This window comes from Canis lupus, chromosome 13, assembly GCF_003254725.2.
Source record: "Canis lupus dingo isolate Sandy chromosome 13, ASM325472v2, whole genome shotgun sequence".
In the NCBI taxonomy this organism is placed as follows: domain Eukaryota; kingdom Metazoa; phylum Chordata; class Mammalia; order Carnivora; family Canidae; genus Canis; species Canis lupus.
The window spans coordinates 22,793,023-22,814,091 of NC_064255.1; the positions used below are offsets into that span (position 1 = coordinate 22,793,023).

Below are 21,069 nucleotides of genomic sequence, written 5' to 3' on the forward strand. Positions count from 1 at the left end.
CTTCCAGAGAATTCCTTTATTTATTCTTTAAGTTTTACTATGAAATTTTACATACGTGATGGGAAATGGAAAGAACATATCAATTACATGTCAGGAAAAAAATATTTTAATGGTATTGTTATATAGTGTATTGGCTAATTCCAGTGGATCCTGCTCTCTTACTGCTGACATTATCTCCAGTATTTGACTAAAAGGAAACAAAACAAAATGGATCCAGGTTAAATTTCCAAGTACATGCTCTGTTTTCAAGGTTCCATATAAAGGAAACTATTGTTACTAGCACTTTCAACATAATCTTAACAGGTATAAAGTTTTCAGCACTATCAACAGAAAAGTTTATTATATTTAAAGTAGAGTAATTTGACACAAATTTCTGGGGCAGTCTTGCATATAACTAGAGCCAAGGTCAAGGTTCAAATAATTAAAAAACCAGTCCATATTATGTCAACCACAACTAATGGAACTAATTCAATGAAAATGAAGAGTTCATTAAACTGTGGGTCATTATGCATTCATTAGTGGGTCATGATGAGCTTTCAAAAAATTGTAAGAAAAGGAAAAAAGTACATTGCACTTAGTAAAGGGAACTAAGGTTTCATTTCTGGTTGGCTTTTATATGTGTACATGTGTGCTGAGTCACAAGGTATGTGGTATTGTGGGTATAGCGAAGTTTGAAAGCCACTGCTAAGAGAATTAGTCCCAGAAGCTCCAAGAAATTGCTGCATCATCACCAGCACGATGACAGTAAAGGAACTTAGAAGTTACTGGAACAATGTATGGTATTCGTGGGGAGGCAGATGCTTTCTTTTCCTGTACTTTTTCCTTACAAGAGCCAGACTAGCCCAGGTGTCAGATCTTTCAGTTTCTGTGCAGAATAATAATCAGCAATAGTGTTCTCTAGCAATACTATATATAATGTGTTTATATATGAGTTAGTTCTAAAATTCAACTTAAACATAGATATGTTCTTTAAGTTTTTTGTCCCTGGTATAGGTTTCTTAAATACGAACACCTCAAGAAATTAGAGATTAACTGGAACTTTTTAATTACATAATTGTAATGCAAAAGCCTTTCTTAATATAGACCAAATTTTTGTTATCTGATTCAAAATGTGCTAAAAGCAAATGTATTAACATTTAAATTGACATTAAAGACCCAATTTTCTTAGTAAACTACAGAATTTTCCTCTTAACTACTACTAAGTTGGAACTCACCCGCATAATACTGTGTGCAATCAGTATGATTCCTGCCACTCATCTTCCTTTCAGTCCTTTCTCTGTACTGATACAACTTTAAAACAAACAAACAAACAAACAAAAAACTGTCCCTTCCCTGCTTTAAATTCTTTGGGTCCTGATGAAATCTGAACACTAAGGTTGGCAAACGAGCCCTCACCACTCTGGCCTTCCTAGACTTCTCACTTAGCCGAGCAGCCTACTTTCTGCCACAGTAAACTCACTGTTCCGCCCCCAGAGCAGTCAGCCCTTCCGCAGTCTGCCTTTGCTCCCAAGGTTTGTCTTGGTCTGGCATAATGCCCAGCCATACCCCATAAGCAACTCAAGTGTCCCCTTCGTTAAGCTATTTGTCCTCAAGGGAGGTGGCTGCTATGTGCTATGATCCTCTCTGCTGGTTTGCTCTCGGAGGGCAGGGGTCCCGGTCGGACTCCAGTGTCTTCTCCAAAGTGCCTGGTGGGTGCAGGGCAGAGACTGGCTGGATTCTTCTCGGGAGACCCGGTAACTTGTACCTCTTTCCTAACATGCGGGAGCTTCAAAATGTGTTTTGAGAAATTTATAATCTAAAAGGAGGAAAGATCTCTACAAAAATAATTAAAACTGTAAATAGATGGGTTTGATAAAAATGACTTTAAGTAGGAATGAATCAGTAATTAGCATTAGACTAGAGGCATGTGTGCTTCTGAAGTGTGGTTTAAAAATTTTCAGTTTGTAAATGCTGGCTTTCCCAAGCTCCTCCCAACTGGTGTTCATGATTGCGGTTGAGATTCAGGTTTTCTTCTTAATAATCCGCATTTGGAAGACCTTAGAATTTTGTTTTGCAAATATGTCACTAAAGTCAACAGCTACGTTATACTTAACATTTAGGCAGTATAGAAAGCTGACTTGGATACACCGTGGGCAAGTATCTTCCCCAAGCTGGCTGCTAGAAAAATACTAGTTTCTTGTCTCCAGTGTCCTTTTAAATCTCTGAAGAATGATTCTGTCTTCTGTCTGAATTTACAAGTACCTACATTTCATAAAAGTTGTGATTCTTTACTAACCAGACTTTAATTTCCTCAGCCTATGAGTCTTTAAACATTCAATTTTAAAATCTTTGCCAACATCAGCATGTTAGTAAAGGAAAATCTTTCCAGTATTTTTTTTTAATAGAATAAGTCTTCAGTTTTCTACCTGCTGAATTTTAGATCTGGTTTACCTAATATTGTTATCTGTTAAAAACTACTAAAAAATACATGTGGAAGGAATTATTACAACCTAAAAGTTAACAGTTCAGTTGCCTGAACTGGTAAGCCATAGTTGACTGATAACAGCCTAGATTTAAATTATCTGCGTATGCAAACAAAAACTGGATGATGTACCTATTAAAATGATACAAACTTATCCTGTAAATTATAAGCTCTATAGCTCCTTAACAGTTGGATGGGGAAACAACCCCTCCTTTCACATGCTATATACTATAATCCAAAAATGATGTTGAATTACTGCTTGGTTCCCCACCCCCTTTTGGGTTAGAAAAAGAAACTCTTTCTATAAACTTGACCATTTTGTTCAGAAGCTGAAAGAAATGTGTTACTTCTTAGGTTTATTCAGGTTGTCAAATCATTTAAAAACACTAAAAGGTATCCTGCTAAGAGTGCATTCTGACAACCATGAGCAGGGAAGCTGCGTGAGAATCTTTTCTCCCTTTCCTATAAAATGACAAATGACCAAAATCACATGAAGTTGATTTTGGTCATTCTCACTCCTGTAATAAAACCACTTATAATGAGTTGAGGGGTTGAGATGATGGGAAAAGAGGAGCTGACCTAGAGCAATTCTGGTGCAGATCCTCTCAAATCACTGCATTAAAATGGTGGCTTTTGACTGGAACGTCATTGGAATGTCACCCAACTTCAATTTTGTTCCTAAAGTTCATTTTCTAAATGGCATTTGGTGGTTGACTTTAATGTTCTGAAGACCATGAAAACAAAATACTTACATTATATGGCAGGGTTCATTCCTGTCTTTTACGCAGTGCCCATTTTCCCACTTCTTTTTGGTAGGAAATGAAGTTTTTATATATTTTGATCCAGCATGTGTACTTTTCACTCCACACCAAGGTGCATCTACAGTTAAGCAAAGAAGTTTCTTAAGAGGTTTATTTTTCAAATCACTGTTTTCTTAACATTATCAAACAAATATATAACTTATAAAGTATAAGTCATGATTCAGCTTTAAAAATGGTAAAAAGCAAAATCTTAAGCATAGGATTAAATCTTGAACTATACACATTTTTAAATGCATTTAAAAAATGTGAATGCCTATTAAGACTCACTTTCATTATATTTTTTGCTAATTACTACTGGTGTATGGCACCTTAAAGCCAAAATAAATACAGATTGTAACCTGAAAACACTTAAGTCTCTATTTGCCTCTAATGAATGTGAAACAGTAGCTTTAAATACTGGGGTTATTCACTTACCTCTTTCTTTAATAAGAATTTACACATTTTACAAGCATTGTACTTTCAATAAGATCAATTTCATTTTCATGACTCTCCAAGGAAATAAACCTGATTTGTTCAGAATGGCTTAATTAGTCTTTACTAAAAAAAGCCCATATATGTAGGTAAAGCCTTGACTTCAGGGTTAGGTAAAATGTTTAAGTTTCTAACCCTGTTTTAAGAGGGAACTGGTTAATTTCTAAAATTCCTTGACTAAACCAGTTTGATTTAAATTCTTGTACTTAATTTGAAAAGTACTGTAGAATTAAACTATTACAAAGACAACACTGTATAAAAAAAAAATTCTGAAGTTTCTGAAACCCCAAGGTCCCAGATTCCTTTGTTAGGGCTACTTGTTTAATAAAATATTTACGATTATAACCTCCTTAGTTACATTTTCAGATATCCCATTTTTAAGTGCTTAGGCTTAATCTAACTTCTAAAATTGAAAACTTTGATTGCATAGATACTTTTCTATCAATTGATAAAACTCCAGAGGTTTTCTGAAAAGCGTAATTGTTGAAGGTAAGTGAGCTATTTTTAAAAATTGTACTTAGTGTAGCTCTTTTTTTATATGGTTTAATATGAAAATGAAAGTTCTAAAAGCATAAACTTACCAGTTTCAATCATTAATTTTTCACTAGGTATTGATTTCAGAACTTCCAAATTGGCCTCAGTTTTCAGTGAGCTTAAAAAAAATTTACAGATATATTTAATGAAGTTTTTTTCATGTTACAGATTTATCTACAACAGATTAGAAAACCTAAAATCTCCAAACAAAACTGTTTGGCTATAACAGCAGTGTACGCATTTCTATCCTTACAGAATCCAGATTAAGATCTATGCCAACCATACCCAACCTTTAAGGGGAAACAATTTTTTGTGTTTATCAGCTGTCTCAAAAGTTTCGGATTCAGTCTGTGTAAAACAACTTTTTACAGAATTTGCTTCCCTGGGTAATTTGCATACCTAGGCTCAAAATGCTGAGTTTAAAGGTATGGCCAGTTCTTTCATGGGCCAAATACTGCCAGGAAGGAATCAAAGTAATGTTCACTAATCGCCAAGTGAATCTTCACAAAGAATAAAAATCACAATCACAGAACTATGAGTATGTAACAAGGAATGAAAATGAAAACCTAGTTAGGAGATGTCCTATTCCCCACATCTGGAAACAGGATCTTTCATTACTCTTGACATTCTGAAACTTGATGTGTCTGGGCAAGAGGCTTTTTTCATTCATTTAGGGGAGTTAGAAGCCTTCCAGTTTATAGATGTGTGTGTGTTTAGGAGGTCTTCCAGTTTAAACCCCTCCCCCCAACTCTGGGAAAAAGGAATTTCCTCCTTTTCTCTCTCCTCTCTTTCTGGGACTTGTATTAGTTTTATAAATCCTGAAATGGTCTGTTAAGCTCCTGTTTCTTTCATCCTTTTCTGGGAAATTAACTTTCATTTCCTTAACTTTCATTTTCAGATCCTGAGACAGACTAGATGGATTACTGGTCCCAATTCTTCACTTTCCTTTAATAGGAATGTACCTGCACCGTTGCCATTGTTTCTTAGTAAGGAGGAGGAGAAGGTTGACTGGCCACGGCCTCGAGACTTGCTTTGACCAGATGACATGGCCAAAGGTTTGAAATGCACTTTTTTTTTTTTTTAATTTTGATGGCACTTTTGTGATCTGAGAGTAGCACGCTCTAAATAGCCACTGCCATTTCAGCCTGGGCACCCAGAATGAAAACACAGCTCAGATTTGTATTCAACATGTGCCTGTGGCAGAGAGATCTGCCTCTATCAGTCAACCCCCAGCTGATCCAAAGACCCAGGAGTATGAAAAAAATGCTTCCTATAATATGCCAGTGAGTCTTAGGATGGCTTGCTATATATTGTGATGATGATTAAATACTGTCTTTACGCTACATCTTTATTTTTAGCATATATATAACTTTTTACTGTGGAAAGGTTAAAATGTATGTAAGACTGGAATACAGAACCCCCATGTATTCATTACCTGGCCCCCATCTATTATCAACTCCTGGCCTATACTATCCATCCACTCACTCCAAATCTTTCCATATTATTTTGAAGGAAATTTAAAATGTATAGTTTCAACACTTTAGCATTTATTTCAGAAAATATGTCAGCATGTATCTCTAAGCATGAGGTTTTTTTTTTTTTTAATGGAACCACAATACTATTATCACGTCTAAGAAAACCCAACTCTTTTATCATAATATATCCACTATTCAAATTGTCTCAATGTCATACATTCTTAAGTTTGTTTGACTCAGGATCCAAATGAAGGCTGCACCTTGCAACTGGTCAGTGTTCTAAATCTCTTAACCTATTAAGTTTTTATGCATCTCTTTTTCTACTTAAAATTTGTTGAAGAAACCCAGTTGTTTGCCCTGAAGAGTTTCCCAGTCTTGATTTCATCTGTGTTCACCTGGATTTGTATCTGGGCTCTGTATTCTGTTCCACTGATCTTTGGGTATGTTTTTGTGTCAGTACCATACAGTTTGGTACAGTTTCCCAGATGTTTTTTTAATAGAAGTATAGTGGACATACAATATTCTATTAGTTATAGGTGTAAACCAGAAATTTGATATTCGTTTACATTACAAATGGTCATCAATAAGTGTAACCGTCTGTCACCAAACTTACAGTATTATTGACTATATTCTCTATATTGTACTTTGCAGCCACATGACTAATTTGTAACTGGAGTTTGTACCTCTTAAATTCCCTTAAAAGAGCCACCAGTTCTCCATATTTCTGAGTTCATTGTTTTGTTTTTTTGCTCATTTATAAGTAGGCTCCACACTGAGTGTACTTTATTTGAAAAGTATTGTAGAATTAAGCCATTATACAGATGATACTGTGTAAAAAAAATTCTGAGGTTTTTGAAACTCCGAGATACTTCATTAAAGACTACTTAATAAAATATTTATAATTGGACCTCCTTAGTTGCCACATACTCTGACATTCTATTTTTAAGTGCTTAGGCTTAATCAAGCTTCTAAAATTGAAAGGTTTGATTGCATAAATACTTGTGCTAGTACCACACTGTTTTGAGTACTATAGCTTTGTTTTTCAAGATTGCTCTGGCTCTTCAGGGTGTTCTGTGGTCCTGTGCACATTTTAGAATTTTAGTTCTGTGAAAAATACTATTGGTGTTTTGATAGGGATTGCATTGAATCTGTGGATTGCTTTAGGATGAATGGACATTTTAACAATATTCTTCCAATCCATGAGCATGGTATATCTTTACATTTATTTGTGTCATTTTCAGTTTCTTTCATCAGTATCTTACAGTTTTCAGAGTATAGGTCTTTAATTTCTTTGGTTACATTTATTACTAGGTATTTTGATCTTTTTGACACAGTTGTCAGTGGGATTGTTTTCTTAATTTCTTTCTGCTAGCTCATTTTACTAGAGACCTACCTGATTTTTGTATATTAACTTTCTGCAGCTTTACTGAATACGTTTATTCTAACAGTTTTATGATGGAGTCTTTAGGGCTTTCTAAAAATACAATGTCACCTGCAAATGATGACAGTTTTACTTCTTCCATGCCAATCTGGGTGCCTTTTTTCTTATCTGATTGCTGTGGCTAGGATTTCCAGTACTATGTTGAATATAAGTGGCAAGAGTGGACATCTCTTTAAGCTTTTCACCACTGATGATGATGTTAGCTGTGGGTTTGTCATATATGCTCTTTATTATATTGAGGTATGTTCCCTCGATAACCACTTAATATGTTGAGAGTTTCTATCATGAGTTGATGTTGAATGCTTTTTCTGCATCTACTGAGATCATATTTTTATCTTTCATTTTGTTAGTGTGCTGGTTCAATTTGCAGACATAACCATTTTTGCATGCCCACTTGGTCATAGTGAATGATCCTTATTTTAATGGATTGTTGAATTCAGTTTGAGGATACTTTGTTGAGAAATGCTTTATATGTTTATGCGGGATATTTCCCTGTAAATTTTCTATTTTGTAGTGCCTTTGCTTGGTTCTGGTTTCATAGAATGATTTTGGAAGCATTCCTTCCTCTTCAATTTTTTTGAGTAGCTTGGGGAGAAACGGTATTAACACTTCTTTAAATATTTGGTAGAGTTCACCTATAAAGCCATCTGCTTCCAGACTTTTTTTTTTTTTTTTTTAATCACCAGTTCAATTTCATTACTAGTGATCAGTCTGTTCAAATTTTGTTTCTTCCTGATTCCTTCTTGGAAGATTGTGTTTTCCTAGGAATTTATCCATTTCTTCTAGGTTGTTCAATTTGTTGGTGTATAATTTTTCATAGTAGTCTCTTACAGTCCGTTGTATTTTGTGGTGTTATTTATCTTCATTTCTGATTTTGAGTCTTTTGTTTTTTTAGTAAGTGGCTATATAGGTTTATCTATTTTGCTTATTTTTTTAAAGAACCAGCTCTAGTTTCATTAGTTATTTGTTTTTCCTCATTTCTCATGTCTGTATTTCACTTATTTCTGTTCTGTTCTGGTCTTTATTATCTGCCTTCTAATTCTTGACTTTGTCTTTTTCTGGCTTCTTTAGGTGTAAGGTTAGATTAAGATTTTTGTTTCTTGAAATAGGCCTGTATTGCTCCAAACTTCCCTTTTAGAACTGCTTTTGCTACATTCTAAATATTTTGAACTGTTGTGTTTTCATTTGTCTCAAGGTATTTTTTTTTTATTTCCTCAATCCACTGGTTCTTCAGTGTTTAGCCTCCATGTTGTTTTTTTCAGTGTTTTTACTGTAATTGATTTTTTAAAAAGATTTTTTTTAAGTAACCTCTACACTTGAACTCACAATTCTGAGATCGAGTCACATGCTCCACCGACTAAGCCAGCCAGGCATCTCTCTGTAATTGATTGCTAGTTTCATACTGTTATAGTCAGAAAAGAGGGGATCCCTGGGTGGCTCAGCAGTTTGGCGCCTGTCTTTGGCCCAGGGCGCGATCCTGGATCCCCGGGATTGAGTCCCACGTCAGGCTCCTGGCGTGGAGCCTGCCTCTCCCTCTGCCTGTGTCTCTGTCTCTCTCTATGTCTATCATAAATAAAATATTAAAAAAAAAAAGAAGAAAGAAAAGATGCTTGATCGGATTTTAGTTTTCTTATGTTTACAGAGACTTGTTTGGTGGCCTCACATGTGAGCTGTTCTGGAGAACAGAATGTTTCATGTGCCATTGAATCTATTGTTTTTGGATGTAGTGTTCTGTATATCAAGTGCATCTGGTCTAATATGTCATTCAAAATCCATTTCCTTATTGCATTTCTGTTTGAATAATCTATCCATTGATGCAAGTGGGGTGTTAAAATCCTCCACTATATTTGATATATTATAATATATATAATATATAATAAATTGATTCAACTATCAATATCTCCCTTTAATGTCTGTTAATGAATTGCTTTATTTAGATGTTATGTTGGGTGTAGATATTTACAACTGTTATATCCTCTTGTTGGACCCCTTTATCATTATGCAATGCCCTTGTCTTATTACAATATATTCTTTATTTATTTTTTTAAAAGATTCTATTTATCTATTCATGAGAGACAGAGAGAGAGGCAGAGACACCGGCAGAGGGAGAAGCAGGCTCCAAGCAGGGAGCCCGACGTGGGACTCAATCCCGGGTCTCCAGGATGACGCCCTGGGCCCAAGGCAGACATCTACCCAACCTCCGAGCCACCTAGGGATCCCCTCCAATATACTTTAAAACAAAGACTGTATCATTTAAGTATTGCTACTGTAGCTTTTTGTGGTTGATGCTGCTTCTGTTTACATGGAATATCATTTTCCTCCTTTCACTTTCAGTCTGTGTGTCTTTAGGCCTGAAATAAGTCTCTTGTACACAGCATATAAAAGTTTTGGGTTTTTTTAATCCAATCATCTTATGCTTTTTGATTGGAGTATTTAATCTATTAATGTTTAAAGTAATTATTGGTAGGTATATGCTTATTACCATTTTGTTCATTGTTTTCTAGTTGTTTTTGTAGTTCATTTTTCTCTTGTTCTCCTCCCTCTGCTTTCTTTAGTGTCATGCTTAGATTTCTTTCTCTTTAGTTTTTGTGTATCTATTATAGGTTTTCAGTTTGTGGTTACCGTGAGGTATATATACAACATTCTACATATATAGCAGTCTATTTTCAGTTGATGTTAACGTTTGAACATATTCTGAAAGGACTACCTTTTTATTCCCTCCTTTTCAAGTTTATGTATATAGTGTCATATTTTATATCTTTTTGTGTAATTGTTAGAGATATAATTGATTTTACTGTTTTTAACCTTCATACTAGTTTTACCAGTGATTGTTCTATCTTTACTATGTTTGCTTTTACCAGAGAAATATTTTATGAATTTCTTCTAATCAACCTTTTCTTTTTTAAAAGATTTTTATTTACTTATTTGAGAGAGAAAGAGAATGACAGCGAGCACGAGCAGGGAGATGGGAGAAGCAGGCTCCTGCCCAACGTGGGGCTCAATCCCAGGGGCGTGGGACCATTACCTGAGCTGAAGGCAGACATCTAGCCAACTGAGTCACCCAGGCACCCCTAGTTAGCCTTTTTTTTTTTTTTATCTGCTTAAAGAAGTATGTTTAAGGGGATTCCTGAATGGCTCAGTGGTTGAGCTCTGCTTTCAGCTTAGGGCCTGATCCTTGAGTTAAGGGATAGGGTCCCACATCAGGCTCCCCTCAGGGAGCCTGCTTCTCCCTCTGCCTATGTCTCTACCTCTGTCTCTCTCATGAATAAATAAAATATTTTTTTAAAAAAGTACATTTAACATTTCTTGTAAAAACACGAACTCTCAAGTTATGTCTGAGAAACCCTCTCTCTCTGTGAATTCTAAACGATAACCTTGCAAGGCATAGTATTCTTGGTTGTAGGCTTTTTCCTTCCAGCACTTTGAATGTATCACACTACTGCCTTCTGGCTGCAAAATTTTAGCTAAAAAAATCAGCTGATAGCATTAAGGGGGTTTCCCATGTATGTAATTAGTTGCTTTTCTCTTACTGCTTTAAAGACTCTTTAATTTTTAACCTTTTTGTGATTACATGTTTTGGTGTGGACTTCATCTTGTTTGGGGCTGTGGGTGTTTCCTGGACATACATTTCTTTCCCCAGGTTAGGAAAGTTTTCAGCTGTTTCTTCAGATTTTCTGCCCCTCTCTTCTCCTTCTGGGACTCCTATAATGTGTTAGTGCAACTGATGCTGTCCTAGAGGTCTCTTAACTTCATTTTTAAAAATTCCTTTTCAGCTTAGATGGTTTCTACTACACCATCACCCAGGTCATTGATCTGTTCTGCTGTATCCTCTGTTATTTTTCACTTCAGTTATTGTATTCTTTATCTCTAATTGGTTCTTTTTATATTTTCTTTTACTGATTTCATCTACTCCTTTCAAGTTCACTGAGCATCTTTATGACTGTTACTTTGGACTCATAATTTAGATTGCTTGTCTTGGTTTTGTTTAGTTCTTTTGTGGGATTTTGTCCTGTTCTTTCACATGGAATAAATTCTTTTGTACTTTCATTTTTTCTGTATTTTTTTCTTTGTATTACATCACTTACATCTCCTGGCCTTGTATGTGGTGGCCTTATGTAAAAGGTGTCCTGTGGGGCTAAGTAGTATAATACCCCATGGTCACCAGGGATGTGTCCAATGTGGACTGTCTATGCCCTCCTGTTGTAACTGTGTTGCAACTGCCGTGGGTGTGCTGGTAGGCAGGACTTCCAATCCATGAGCATGGTTCCAAGCCCAGTTGGCTGCAAAGCCTTCTTGAAGTCACTGCAGGGATGCGGGGTGGGACTAGGACATGTTCCTAGCTGGAGCTGCCCAGGAGATCTGGAAAAGAAGTAGCTGCTTTGTGGGTTCACCAGTCCCACACAAGGTGACTACTGGGTGTGCTGGGCAGGAGCCATTTTGGAAGGACACTTGCCTGATCTGGCAGGTTGGGTGAGGTGGGTCCAACAGGGAATGCCAGGGCAGAGTGAGCTGTGCTATCAAGATGGTTGGACAGTGTTAGAATTGGCCCTTGTTAGCACCAGGCCAGCGAGGCTTGAGAAAAGCAAAAGATGGCACCTGCTAGCACTCCTAGTCCTGGAGAAATTTTCAACAAATCCCTGCCCCTCCAGCACACACTCTAAAATTAGCCAATAAATCTCCTTCCTGTATACCCCTGACACTTTTCAAACTGCTGCCTCTCTGCAGGACGTTGGAGGGAGTAATATAGTGTGCTGGCCCTTTAAGAGTAGAGTCACAGTTTCTTCTAGCACCCTGGCTCTGCTGGAGTAAAGCCCTGCTGGTTATCAGAGCCAGCTGTTACAGGGACTTGTCTTCCTGGTGCAGATCCCCAGGGCCACTGAGGTGCAGGAGACACCTGATGCAGGGGCTTGATCCCCTTGCTCCTCAGGGAGGACCTCTACACCTGTGATATCGCTCCTGGTTGTGAGTTACCACTCCACACTTGTGGTTCCCCACCATGTCTCTGCTCCTCCTCACCCTTCTCAGTGTGGCTTTTACTTTGTAGTGTGGAAGAGCTGTTCTGCTACTCAGGTCATTTTCTGAAATGAGTTGCGTTACTTGCAATTGTTGCCTGAGTGTGTCTGTGGGAGGAAGTCGGATCCTCCTACTCCACTATATTCCCTGGTCTTGTCAACATGAAGAAAAATTCTGTCCTCTGTATTTCTCACAGGGTATCTAGAGTACCATCTAGAATCCTAACCAGATTCAGGTTGGATTTTTTCCTTCTTTGGCAAGACTTTCATAGGTGGTGGTATGATCTACTACCTAGAGAGGCCCACAGTACCTGGTTTAATTTTCTGATAGGAGGCAGCCATGGATGCCCAGTGCTTAGGCCTCTTAATTCACCAGAATCTGCAGAATGTTGATAGAATTCTATCAGCCCTTTATTTACTAGAATACTGGTATAAAAAGTTCCTATGTCTACTATTAGGTACCCAATGGTAGTAGGTAGAGGGCAAAAATATGTATCTTGCTGTTGAATGTGTTGATTCCCTCACTTTCTCCAATGGTGGTATTAATACAGACATTCATTTCTAATCATTAAGGAACTCTTAGTTTTATGTTCTTTTTCTTGTAATAGTCTGTTCATATTTTATGAACTTAACATATAAACCTTTACTGTATCAGGTCTCTTTTAATGTTCTTTTCCCTAAATTGTTTCCTCTGGTGTTAACTTTTCTGCTTATCTTGGTCTTTTTCCTTCTGTTGGTTCATCTCATTTATCTGGTGGTCCTTAATTACCAATTTATACTTAAGAAGACTTGAGTTGCCAGTGTTGTGTTCCCCCTGCTTCTGTGAAAACAGAAGACTGTTTTACTGCCAGTTCTCTGAGTGGGGAAGTTCCTTGTGGGATAGGCCAGGAATGGGCATACAGATCTGTAATTTCATTTAAGAATGAAAAGGGAGGGAGCTGCGAGGCTTTTGCTTCTCTAAAGGCTTTCCTCTGGGATCAGCGCAAGAATTCCAAGTCTTGGCTCTTACAGTTAGGTTTGTTCCATTTTCTTGAGAAAAGATTTTTCTCTTTGAGTAGAAATGCTTGCTTCAAGGCAACCACTATAAGGAGTGGTATCTTTCTCTAGAAGGCCTTCAGTCACCCTAATTTGGTCCTATTTATCACTAATTCTAAAACCCAAAGCCTCTCTGAGATTTTGCCTGCTAAATTTTGCTACTGTCTCCCCTGGGGCCCTTTAGTCTAAGTTGTCTATTACAGAAAGTCCAGTCTTGTTTCTTTGCTCTTACTGGTTTTCCATTTTGAATATGTAGGATTTTACTTTAGAATGATTTTAGGACAGGTTTGAAAGGGAAATGTGTGTCTAGTTTGCCATAAATACTAGCCTTTTTATTAGTGTTCTCTAGAAAAAAACAACTTAGTTTCAGCCAGCTTAACAGTTGATCAATATGAGTATTTTCAAAATGATAGGCTTGATATATGTACTAAATTTATAAATTAAATTAATAAATTATTAATTATTAATTGCATATTTTAATCTCTTGAAAAGAAATCATGCCTGACTTAGTCTTTTACTACATATATTCCATGATTGTAAAAAGTGATCTAAATACAGAAATATACCCTACCAGAAGAAATATTTTTAAATCAAAGCCAATTATATCTTTAATAAGGTTTCTCATTTAAGGGCGAGCAGCTACAGGATTCTGTAGTCAAATCTGAAACTGTCCCATTTTCTTGGAGGAAAATGTTATAATTCAATCCTTAGAAACCAGACTTTATGTCACAGTATAGACTCAATTACTATAAACTGAGAGTCAGATTAAGACTAGAATACATTGAATTTCAGAATAAGAAATACATTGAATTTCAGAATAAGAATAGAGATATTAACTGATTAAACATTAACTGAGTTAATATAGGAAAAAAAACCCTCATGTCATTAACTTAAAGCCATATCCTTATAAATTCAAGGTCATACAGAAATTTTTTAAGATGTATATTTCAAGTTGATGAAATACAGGCCTTCTACCCTCTTTTTTTTTTTTTTTTTTTTAATATTTTATTTAAAGTGCAAGCCAGGAGAGGGACAGAAGGAGAGAGAGAGAATCTCAGGCAGACTCCGCTGTGAGCATGGAGCCCAACAGTGTCCAATCCCACAACCCTAAGACCATGATCTGGGCTGAATCAACAGACGCTCAACTGACTGAGCCACCCAGGCACCCCATCATCTTGTCTTAAAAATCATTTCAAAATTAAAACAAAACAAAACAAAACAAAACCAGAAACACATTTTTTGGTGAAACTAGGAGATATTTCTCTTAGTAACAAAACTATAAAGCAGAAAATAGACAGTAAAATGATAAATGATCTCTGTTTATGTGCTAAGTGACTTATGTGCCATGTGCCTGCAAGGAAAGACTGAAGACAAGCAAACCAATTCACCCAAGAAGTTCTAGGAAATGGAAGATCTAGGTACTTAGGTTGTGATAAGGCAAGGGACTGAGTGAGGGCTGCTTTAAAAAAAGTAGGGAACAGAAAAGACAGAACGCTCAAATTACTTTTCAGGGAACTGGTGCAGAAATGACTATTTCTGCTTCCTAACCCTGGCCTGAGAGAGAGAAGGGGCGGGGGGAGAGGGGTGTGTGTACAGTCTCTGGAGAAGCTAAATCAAAGGCTGGACAGGAGAACGAGGAGTGCAGAGGAGTGCAGGGGTGAAGCACGGGGCTGCAAACAGCCCAAATGCTGACTGGTCGGTGAGGTCCTCTCCAAACTTATTCTGCTCCAGAACACAGGTACATTTATGAATCTCTACCCTGTTTTTCCAGCAGAAATCAGAGGATCCCTCTCTGAAGGATCCTGAAGGCAATAAGAATTGCCTGACATTTAAAGAAAGTCATGACAGAGACTAAAACAAAGAAGAAAAAGAAATTCAGAGGAAATAAAAGCATTATATGGCAAACAAAAAATAACTTTATAATTCATATCTTTAGAGAGAGAAGAAGATCTATCTGTATCTGTCAAACCAGATAACCATCGGGGAAAAAAGAACTTTCAGAGATTAAAACCAGAAGCTGGAAGTTTTATTAAAAAGCTGAAAAACATTTTTGAAAGAAGGGGGGAAAAGAGAGAAAATACAAGAGGAAAAAAAAAATGAGATCACAGTATGAGCCTGGGAGGTCCAAAGGAAGAACAGAGAAAAAAAAAAAAAAAAAAAATCCCAGGACTGACAGAGATGAACTTCTAGCTGGAATGGGCTAGTATAGAGTGCACAAACTCTGAATGACAAAGGCATCAAAATGCCTTTGTGAAGTCTGATAATACCAGAGGTAAAGAACTAAAATATTCCACCGGGAGAAAACAGTAGGTCAGAGGATAAAGATTAGGAATCAGAATAGCCACTGACTTACGTTTAGCCTAGAAATGGAGCCCTATAAAGTCTCATGAAAATTACTTCTAGTCTAGAATTTTATGCCCAGGAAAAATACAAGTGGAAAGGTTTGTTTTTCTTTCATTAACTATCCAGGCAAGCTTTCAAGAGCAGAATAAATTCATGTGAAACATGTTCTAGCAAAACAAAACTGACTACACGGGATCTAAATAAGAGTTCCATCGCCGAGTAGACACTGATCCAAAATGAAGATGGAAGGGTTAGGAACTGGACAGGTAATCTAGACAACCAGATTATCTAGACAGTTTTCCTCACACGGAAAAACAGACAAAGGCATTTTACACAATGGTTGGAAAGTGTGAAAAGGCTTCAAGCTTTGAAGAAAACCAAGTAAATAAACATGAGGAAAGTTGCTCTAGGGAAATAAAGTGGTGTATCTGACAGTTCAGAGGAAAACAATATTTTCAGACATAATAATGGACACAGTAAAGATGCATACAACCTAAAATTCTGAACTCCGTACACGGACAAGCCTGTGGAGGAAAGGCTGCAGGTGGCAGGGCAGTGCTGCTTGTGAGAAGTAAGATGCTCACACACCTGAACGGAAACAGGGTGAATTAAGAGAGAACTGCACAGATGTAATACTTAGATTATATGACGATAAAAAGCAAGTGGGGGGGAGGTCTCTGGAAAAGCTGACTTACAGGTAGAGGGCATGGTGAGGAGACTGTGGCTACAGGTTTTTTAGAACTACTTTTTAATCCATTATTCATGTATCCCTTTCCATAGTGGTTTATAAATTATTAAGATATAGAAGCAGCATTTAGGACATATAAATAAGTCTGAACTCTGTAACAAATAATTTCATGGTTCTATTTTCCTGAGGTGATATTTTACTAAAAAATAATATAGTCAGCTAAGCAGTAGTTTTTAAAGGAATAAAACACTGCAGAGGGAAAGCCCAGGGACCCAGCTGTGCTAGCTAACTATTACTGGGTTTACAAAGTTTGGTGTGGTGTAACAGCAGAACGGTCAGTGAGCGTGGAGCCAGAGGACACTGGTTCTCACACTGTGAGTTACTTTATACCTGTTTCTTAACCTCTGTGAGCCTCAGTTTCTTGGCCTAAAGAGATCTATAAAATGATTATGTCATAGTAGGACTTGCCCCCTAGTCGGATATCACTTGTGTATATGCGTACACAATGCTAAGAACATGTATGTTTTAAAGGGATAAAATGACCTGAGAATAATTTGCATTGCTAGAGAAAGCTAGCTCCTGATCTCAATACAAAATTGTTTTCCATAACTGCAATACAGGGTTAATAGCTTATAACTTGCAAGGTTTTTTTTGTTTTTTGTTTAAGTACGCTCTATGCCCAAAGTGAGGCTTGAACTCACCACCCCAACCAAGATTAAGAGTCACATGCTCTACCGAGCCCTGTAACTTTCAAGTTTTAACTTGCAAGAGTAATATTGTATAATTTCTTACATACTTATTGAAATTTGCAGGCCAAGATCAATATGATAAATAAATACATTTAAATCTTTATCTGCGATTCACTGTAAAACAAGGAATCTACTTAATATAAAACAAACTTAAGGACCTACCAACCATTAAATCCTATATAGAGATCCAAGTCAATCAAGGCAGCTGCTGCTTCCTTTGTACCATCAAATGAATGCACCTAAGGACATACAGGTATAACTTTATTTAGTAATTACTTTCTTCAAAATCCTAAATAACACTGATAAGACTTTCTAAGGAAAAGTATAGATGCATTAGGGCTTTAAATGTGGTGGCCCCTACAATCTTTATTTTCAAATCCAATCTCACAATTAAAATAGGGCATCTCCAATGGTATAAGGCAAGAGGGGAGATGGCTGCCTAGACTTTCTCTCTGTGGCTGTGCTGATGGCTCTGCATCAGCATTACTGCAGTACCTCCAGGAAAGGGGACTGGAGGTGGGAGCCACATTCTCAGGCAAAAGCATGGGAAAAGAAAAGTTTAAAATGTTATAAAACCATGTAAAATGCAGATGTCTGGATGGCTCAGCGGTTGAGCATCTAGACGCCTTTGGCTCAGGGCGTGATCCCAGGTGTGGGGATCAGGTCCCACATCGGGCTCCCCACAGGCAGCCTGCTTTTCCCTCTGCCTGTGTCTCTGCCTCTGTGTGTCTCTCATGAATAAATAAATAAAATCTAAAAAAAAAAAAAAAAACCCATGTACAATGTATCTTAAAATGTTCAATTTTTATGTCATGGAATACTTTTTTCTAGAAGACAGATGACTTAAGGGACAAGTTTTAAGACCTATAAAGAGTTCTAAGAATCTCACTAAAAAAATGTAAATTATTACACAGTAATAATTATCTCAGTAGGCAAAAAGGAATGAAATGGTGTTGTTCTTCAAATATATAGGGATTAAAGCAGTTTTTCACACGTTAGATATATTTATGTAATCAAAACAGTAACAACACTTCTTTAAATACACCTAATAAGTGGGGCACCTGGGTGGCTCAGTCAGTTACACATCCAACTCTTGGTTTCAACTCAGGTTGTGATCTCATGGGTTGTGGGATCAAACCCTATGTGGGGCTTGGTATGGAGTCGGCTTGGGATTCTCTCTCTCCTCTCCCTCGGCCCTTTCCCTGCTCATGTGTGTATGCACTTTCTCTCAAATAAGTCTTTTTTTTTTAAAAAGATTTTATTTATTTATTCATGACAAACACAGAGAGAGAGAGAGAGAGAGAGAGAGAGAGAGAGAGAGAGAGAGGCAGAGACACAGGCAGAGGGAGAAGCAGGCTCCATGCAGGGAACCTGATGTGGGACTCGATCCCGGGTCGCCAGGATCACACCCCAGGCCAAAGGTGATGCTAAACCACTGAGCCACCGGGCTGCCCTAAACCTTTTTAAAAATAAATATATAAACACACACACCTAACAAGTGATGTCATTAATATATTCATACAGCATCCAGAGTCTGAATCCACTATGAGTAACATGCTTCTCAAAAATAAAACTGTTACACAGCTGCCCAGAAGGGTTTATTCTTCCCCTTAGCATTTCCAGCTGACTAGAAAATATATCATCCATCAAAATAATTTTAAATAAGACTCTTCATAAACCATTTCAGGAAATTAGTTTTATTTTATTTGGTGATCTCTCTCTCTTTCTAAGATTTTTTAAAGTAATCCTACACCCAGTGTGGGGCTTGAACTTACAACCCCAAGATCAAGAGTCACATGTTCTACTGACTGAGCCAGCCAGGCACCCCTTGGCAATATCTTTTTTTGATAAAAGTCAAATGTTTAGGTTGGATTTTTTGCTGTTAAGTAAATTTTAATTTAGAAATACAGCAAATGGGCTAAGAGGTAGAACCATTAATCCCAAGGGCATTAATGAAAGCCTCTAAGCCTCTCTCAGTTCCCAAGTACAGTTCCTAAAGGATAAACTGCAGGGCCAGTAAACAGTAGATAAAAATGTGTGCTGTAATGCAGAAAACATTATCACTAACAGTCTGTGAGACATGAAGCAGAGGCTACAGACTGAACAGACAAAAAGCTATAAAAGCAAAGCAATGTGGGTATACAGTAAGTGCTCAGGGCACTTACTCTTAACTTAGTTGGACTTAGTATGACTGTTTTATATGCCCGGATAATAGCTTTCCTGCTAGAGACTAGTGAGTCGCTCCTAAAATTACAGGTGAAAATTTGTGCCTCTGAGCATTTTTCTGAGGCAGATTTTCAAAAGAATCCATGATCCAAAAACGATTTAAGAAACACTGCTTTGGATGCCTAAGCTAAGTGGGAGGCAGATATTATTTATGGGAACTAATTGAAATGACCACACAGAAGTAGAAGCAAATTACAGAAAGGAATGTCTCTAATCAGAGTGATAATAGTAAATGAATACAGTTGGCAAGAAATTAAGAAGGCAAACCTGAAATGAATATTAAATACTTTATTAAAATTAGTTTATATTTTGCTTGGAATTTCAACTGAAAGACACTGAAGAATGTCTGATGGAAGAGGCAGAGAAAAAGTTATCACTCACCCTACTAGAATGTAGGAGTAAATTCATGGGGTTTTCTTGTGAACAAAGTCTTTATCATTCTTCTACTTTCAACAAAATAAATGTAATTAAATCAGTGTGATTTATGTCGGTATCACATCTGGCCCAAGATCCTATAGTAAAAGTCTGTCCTCCAATAAGAGGGGTAAGAATATTTATTGCTGATATATGGATTACTTCAGAGGCCAACCTGGGTCACAAGGAAGCCTCTGTGCATCACCTACTAAAAACAACTCTTCTACTTACCACTCCACCCACACACCGGTCTCTGTTTCTTTTCATTATATCTGTGAATTAAAAACAAACAACTTTTGGCAAATACCTTGCTTGATTTCTGCAAAATTCTTGAATTCTAAATGAGATTTTAGCTTTAACTCACCCAAAAATTCAGCATGTGAGTTCCGACAGTGAAGAAACATTGGTAATTTTGTTTGTTCTGCCAGTTCAAACTGTTTTTCAAAATATCTGCATAATGCCAAAAAAAAAATTTCCTTGTTAATTTTATTTTAGCATGAGAGAAATAATTATGTTAACTATTCTAAGGAACTTTTATCAGTCTTGAGATTATAGGACAGAAGTAGTGAACTCAGACATTTAAAACACATCTGGCTTAGCCAAAGGCTTTTCTAACACACAGCCTCCTTTGGAAGGGATACTTCATTTTCTGGGATTACAAAATTATTTTTAAAAATGTTTCTTAGCTTTCCATTGTAACTGGTGGGTAAATTAGGTAGCACTTTACTACTGGATCACTAGAATTAAAGAGCTGTAATGTGTAAGTCCACAGTGATGGGAGCTGCTCCTTCAAATAATTCCTTTTAACTAGCTTTCCCACCAAACCCCAGCAAAAAAAGCAGACACCCTCCCATCACTTGTGGGATCCCCTCCCTGCAGCATGTGTTGGAGGGGAAGAATTACACCACCGGCCTCTAGCCCAGAGCTGGCTGGGCACCCTCAGTCACAGTCAATTCGCTCTAGTGAGAGGCCAGGCAAAGCTCTATACTCAGTGTTTGCTATGTGCTGATATACAAGAAATTACTACCACTAAACACAAGGATTTATTAAATAAACAGCATAAAAACTATTTTTCAAAGAAAAATTATGTGATAAAATGGCAGCCCTGAATGTTTGGAGAATACTTTATAAAAAGGTTTTTCAAGTGCCACATGCCATAATCTCATCTGACCCACAAAATAACCCTAGAATAGGACAAGAGCTGGTGTCAGAGGATGTAGGACCTCATCCAAGATCATAACGTGACAAACTTGCAACCAGAATTCAGTGCTCTAATTCCAGGTCCCACCCAAAATGACTATAGGTTGTGATATTTCAAAGAAGCCTTTCTGGCCCCACGGCATAATGACAAGCGCCAGATGTAACAGCGCTGGGAGGAGGGGGTAAGTGGGGGTTCCCT

General features: G+C 37.1%; 1 protein-coding gene and 1 long non-coding RNA gene across 16 annotated transcripts in view; one reads left to right on the forward strand and one right to left on the reverse strand.

The window, feature by feature from the left end:
* TATDN1 (TatD DNase domain containing 1) overlaps positions 1-21,069 on the reverse strand; it is a 66,520-nt gene that overhangs the window by 14,762 nt on the left and 30,689 nt on the right. For 11 of the 15 annotated variants that reach the window (XM_035698263.2, XM_035698380.2, XM_035698329.2 and 8 more), the window contains 5 exons: positions 20,035-20,120; positions 19,902-19,942; positions 17,193-17,269; positions 4,335-4,405; positions 3,214-3,340 (listed from right to left, as the gene is read on the reverse strand). In XM_035698263.2, coding sequence (XP_035554156.1) covers positions 3,214-3,340; positions 4,335-4,405; positions 17,193-17,269; positions 19,902-19,942; positions 20,035-20,120 — 402 coding nt within the window. The other 4 variants (XM_049092710.1, XM_049092713.1, XM_049092711.1 and 1 more) reach the window with 3 other exon arrangements.
* LOC125752327 (uncharacterized) lies at positions 5,205-14,050 on the forward strand. Its single transcript, XR_007401546.1, has 2 exons — positions 5,205-5,342; positions 9,255-14,050. It is a non-coding gene; the product is annotated as an uncharacterized LOC125752327 (long non-coding RNA).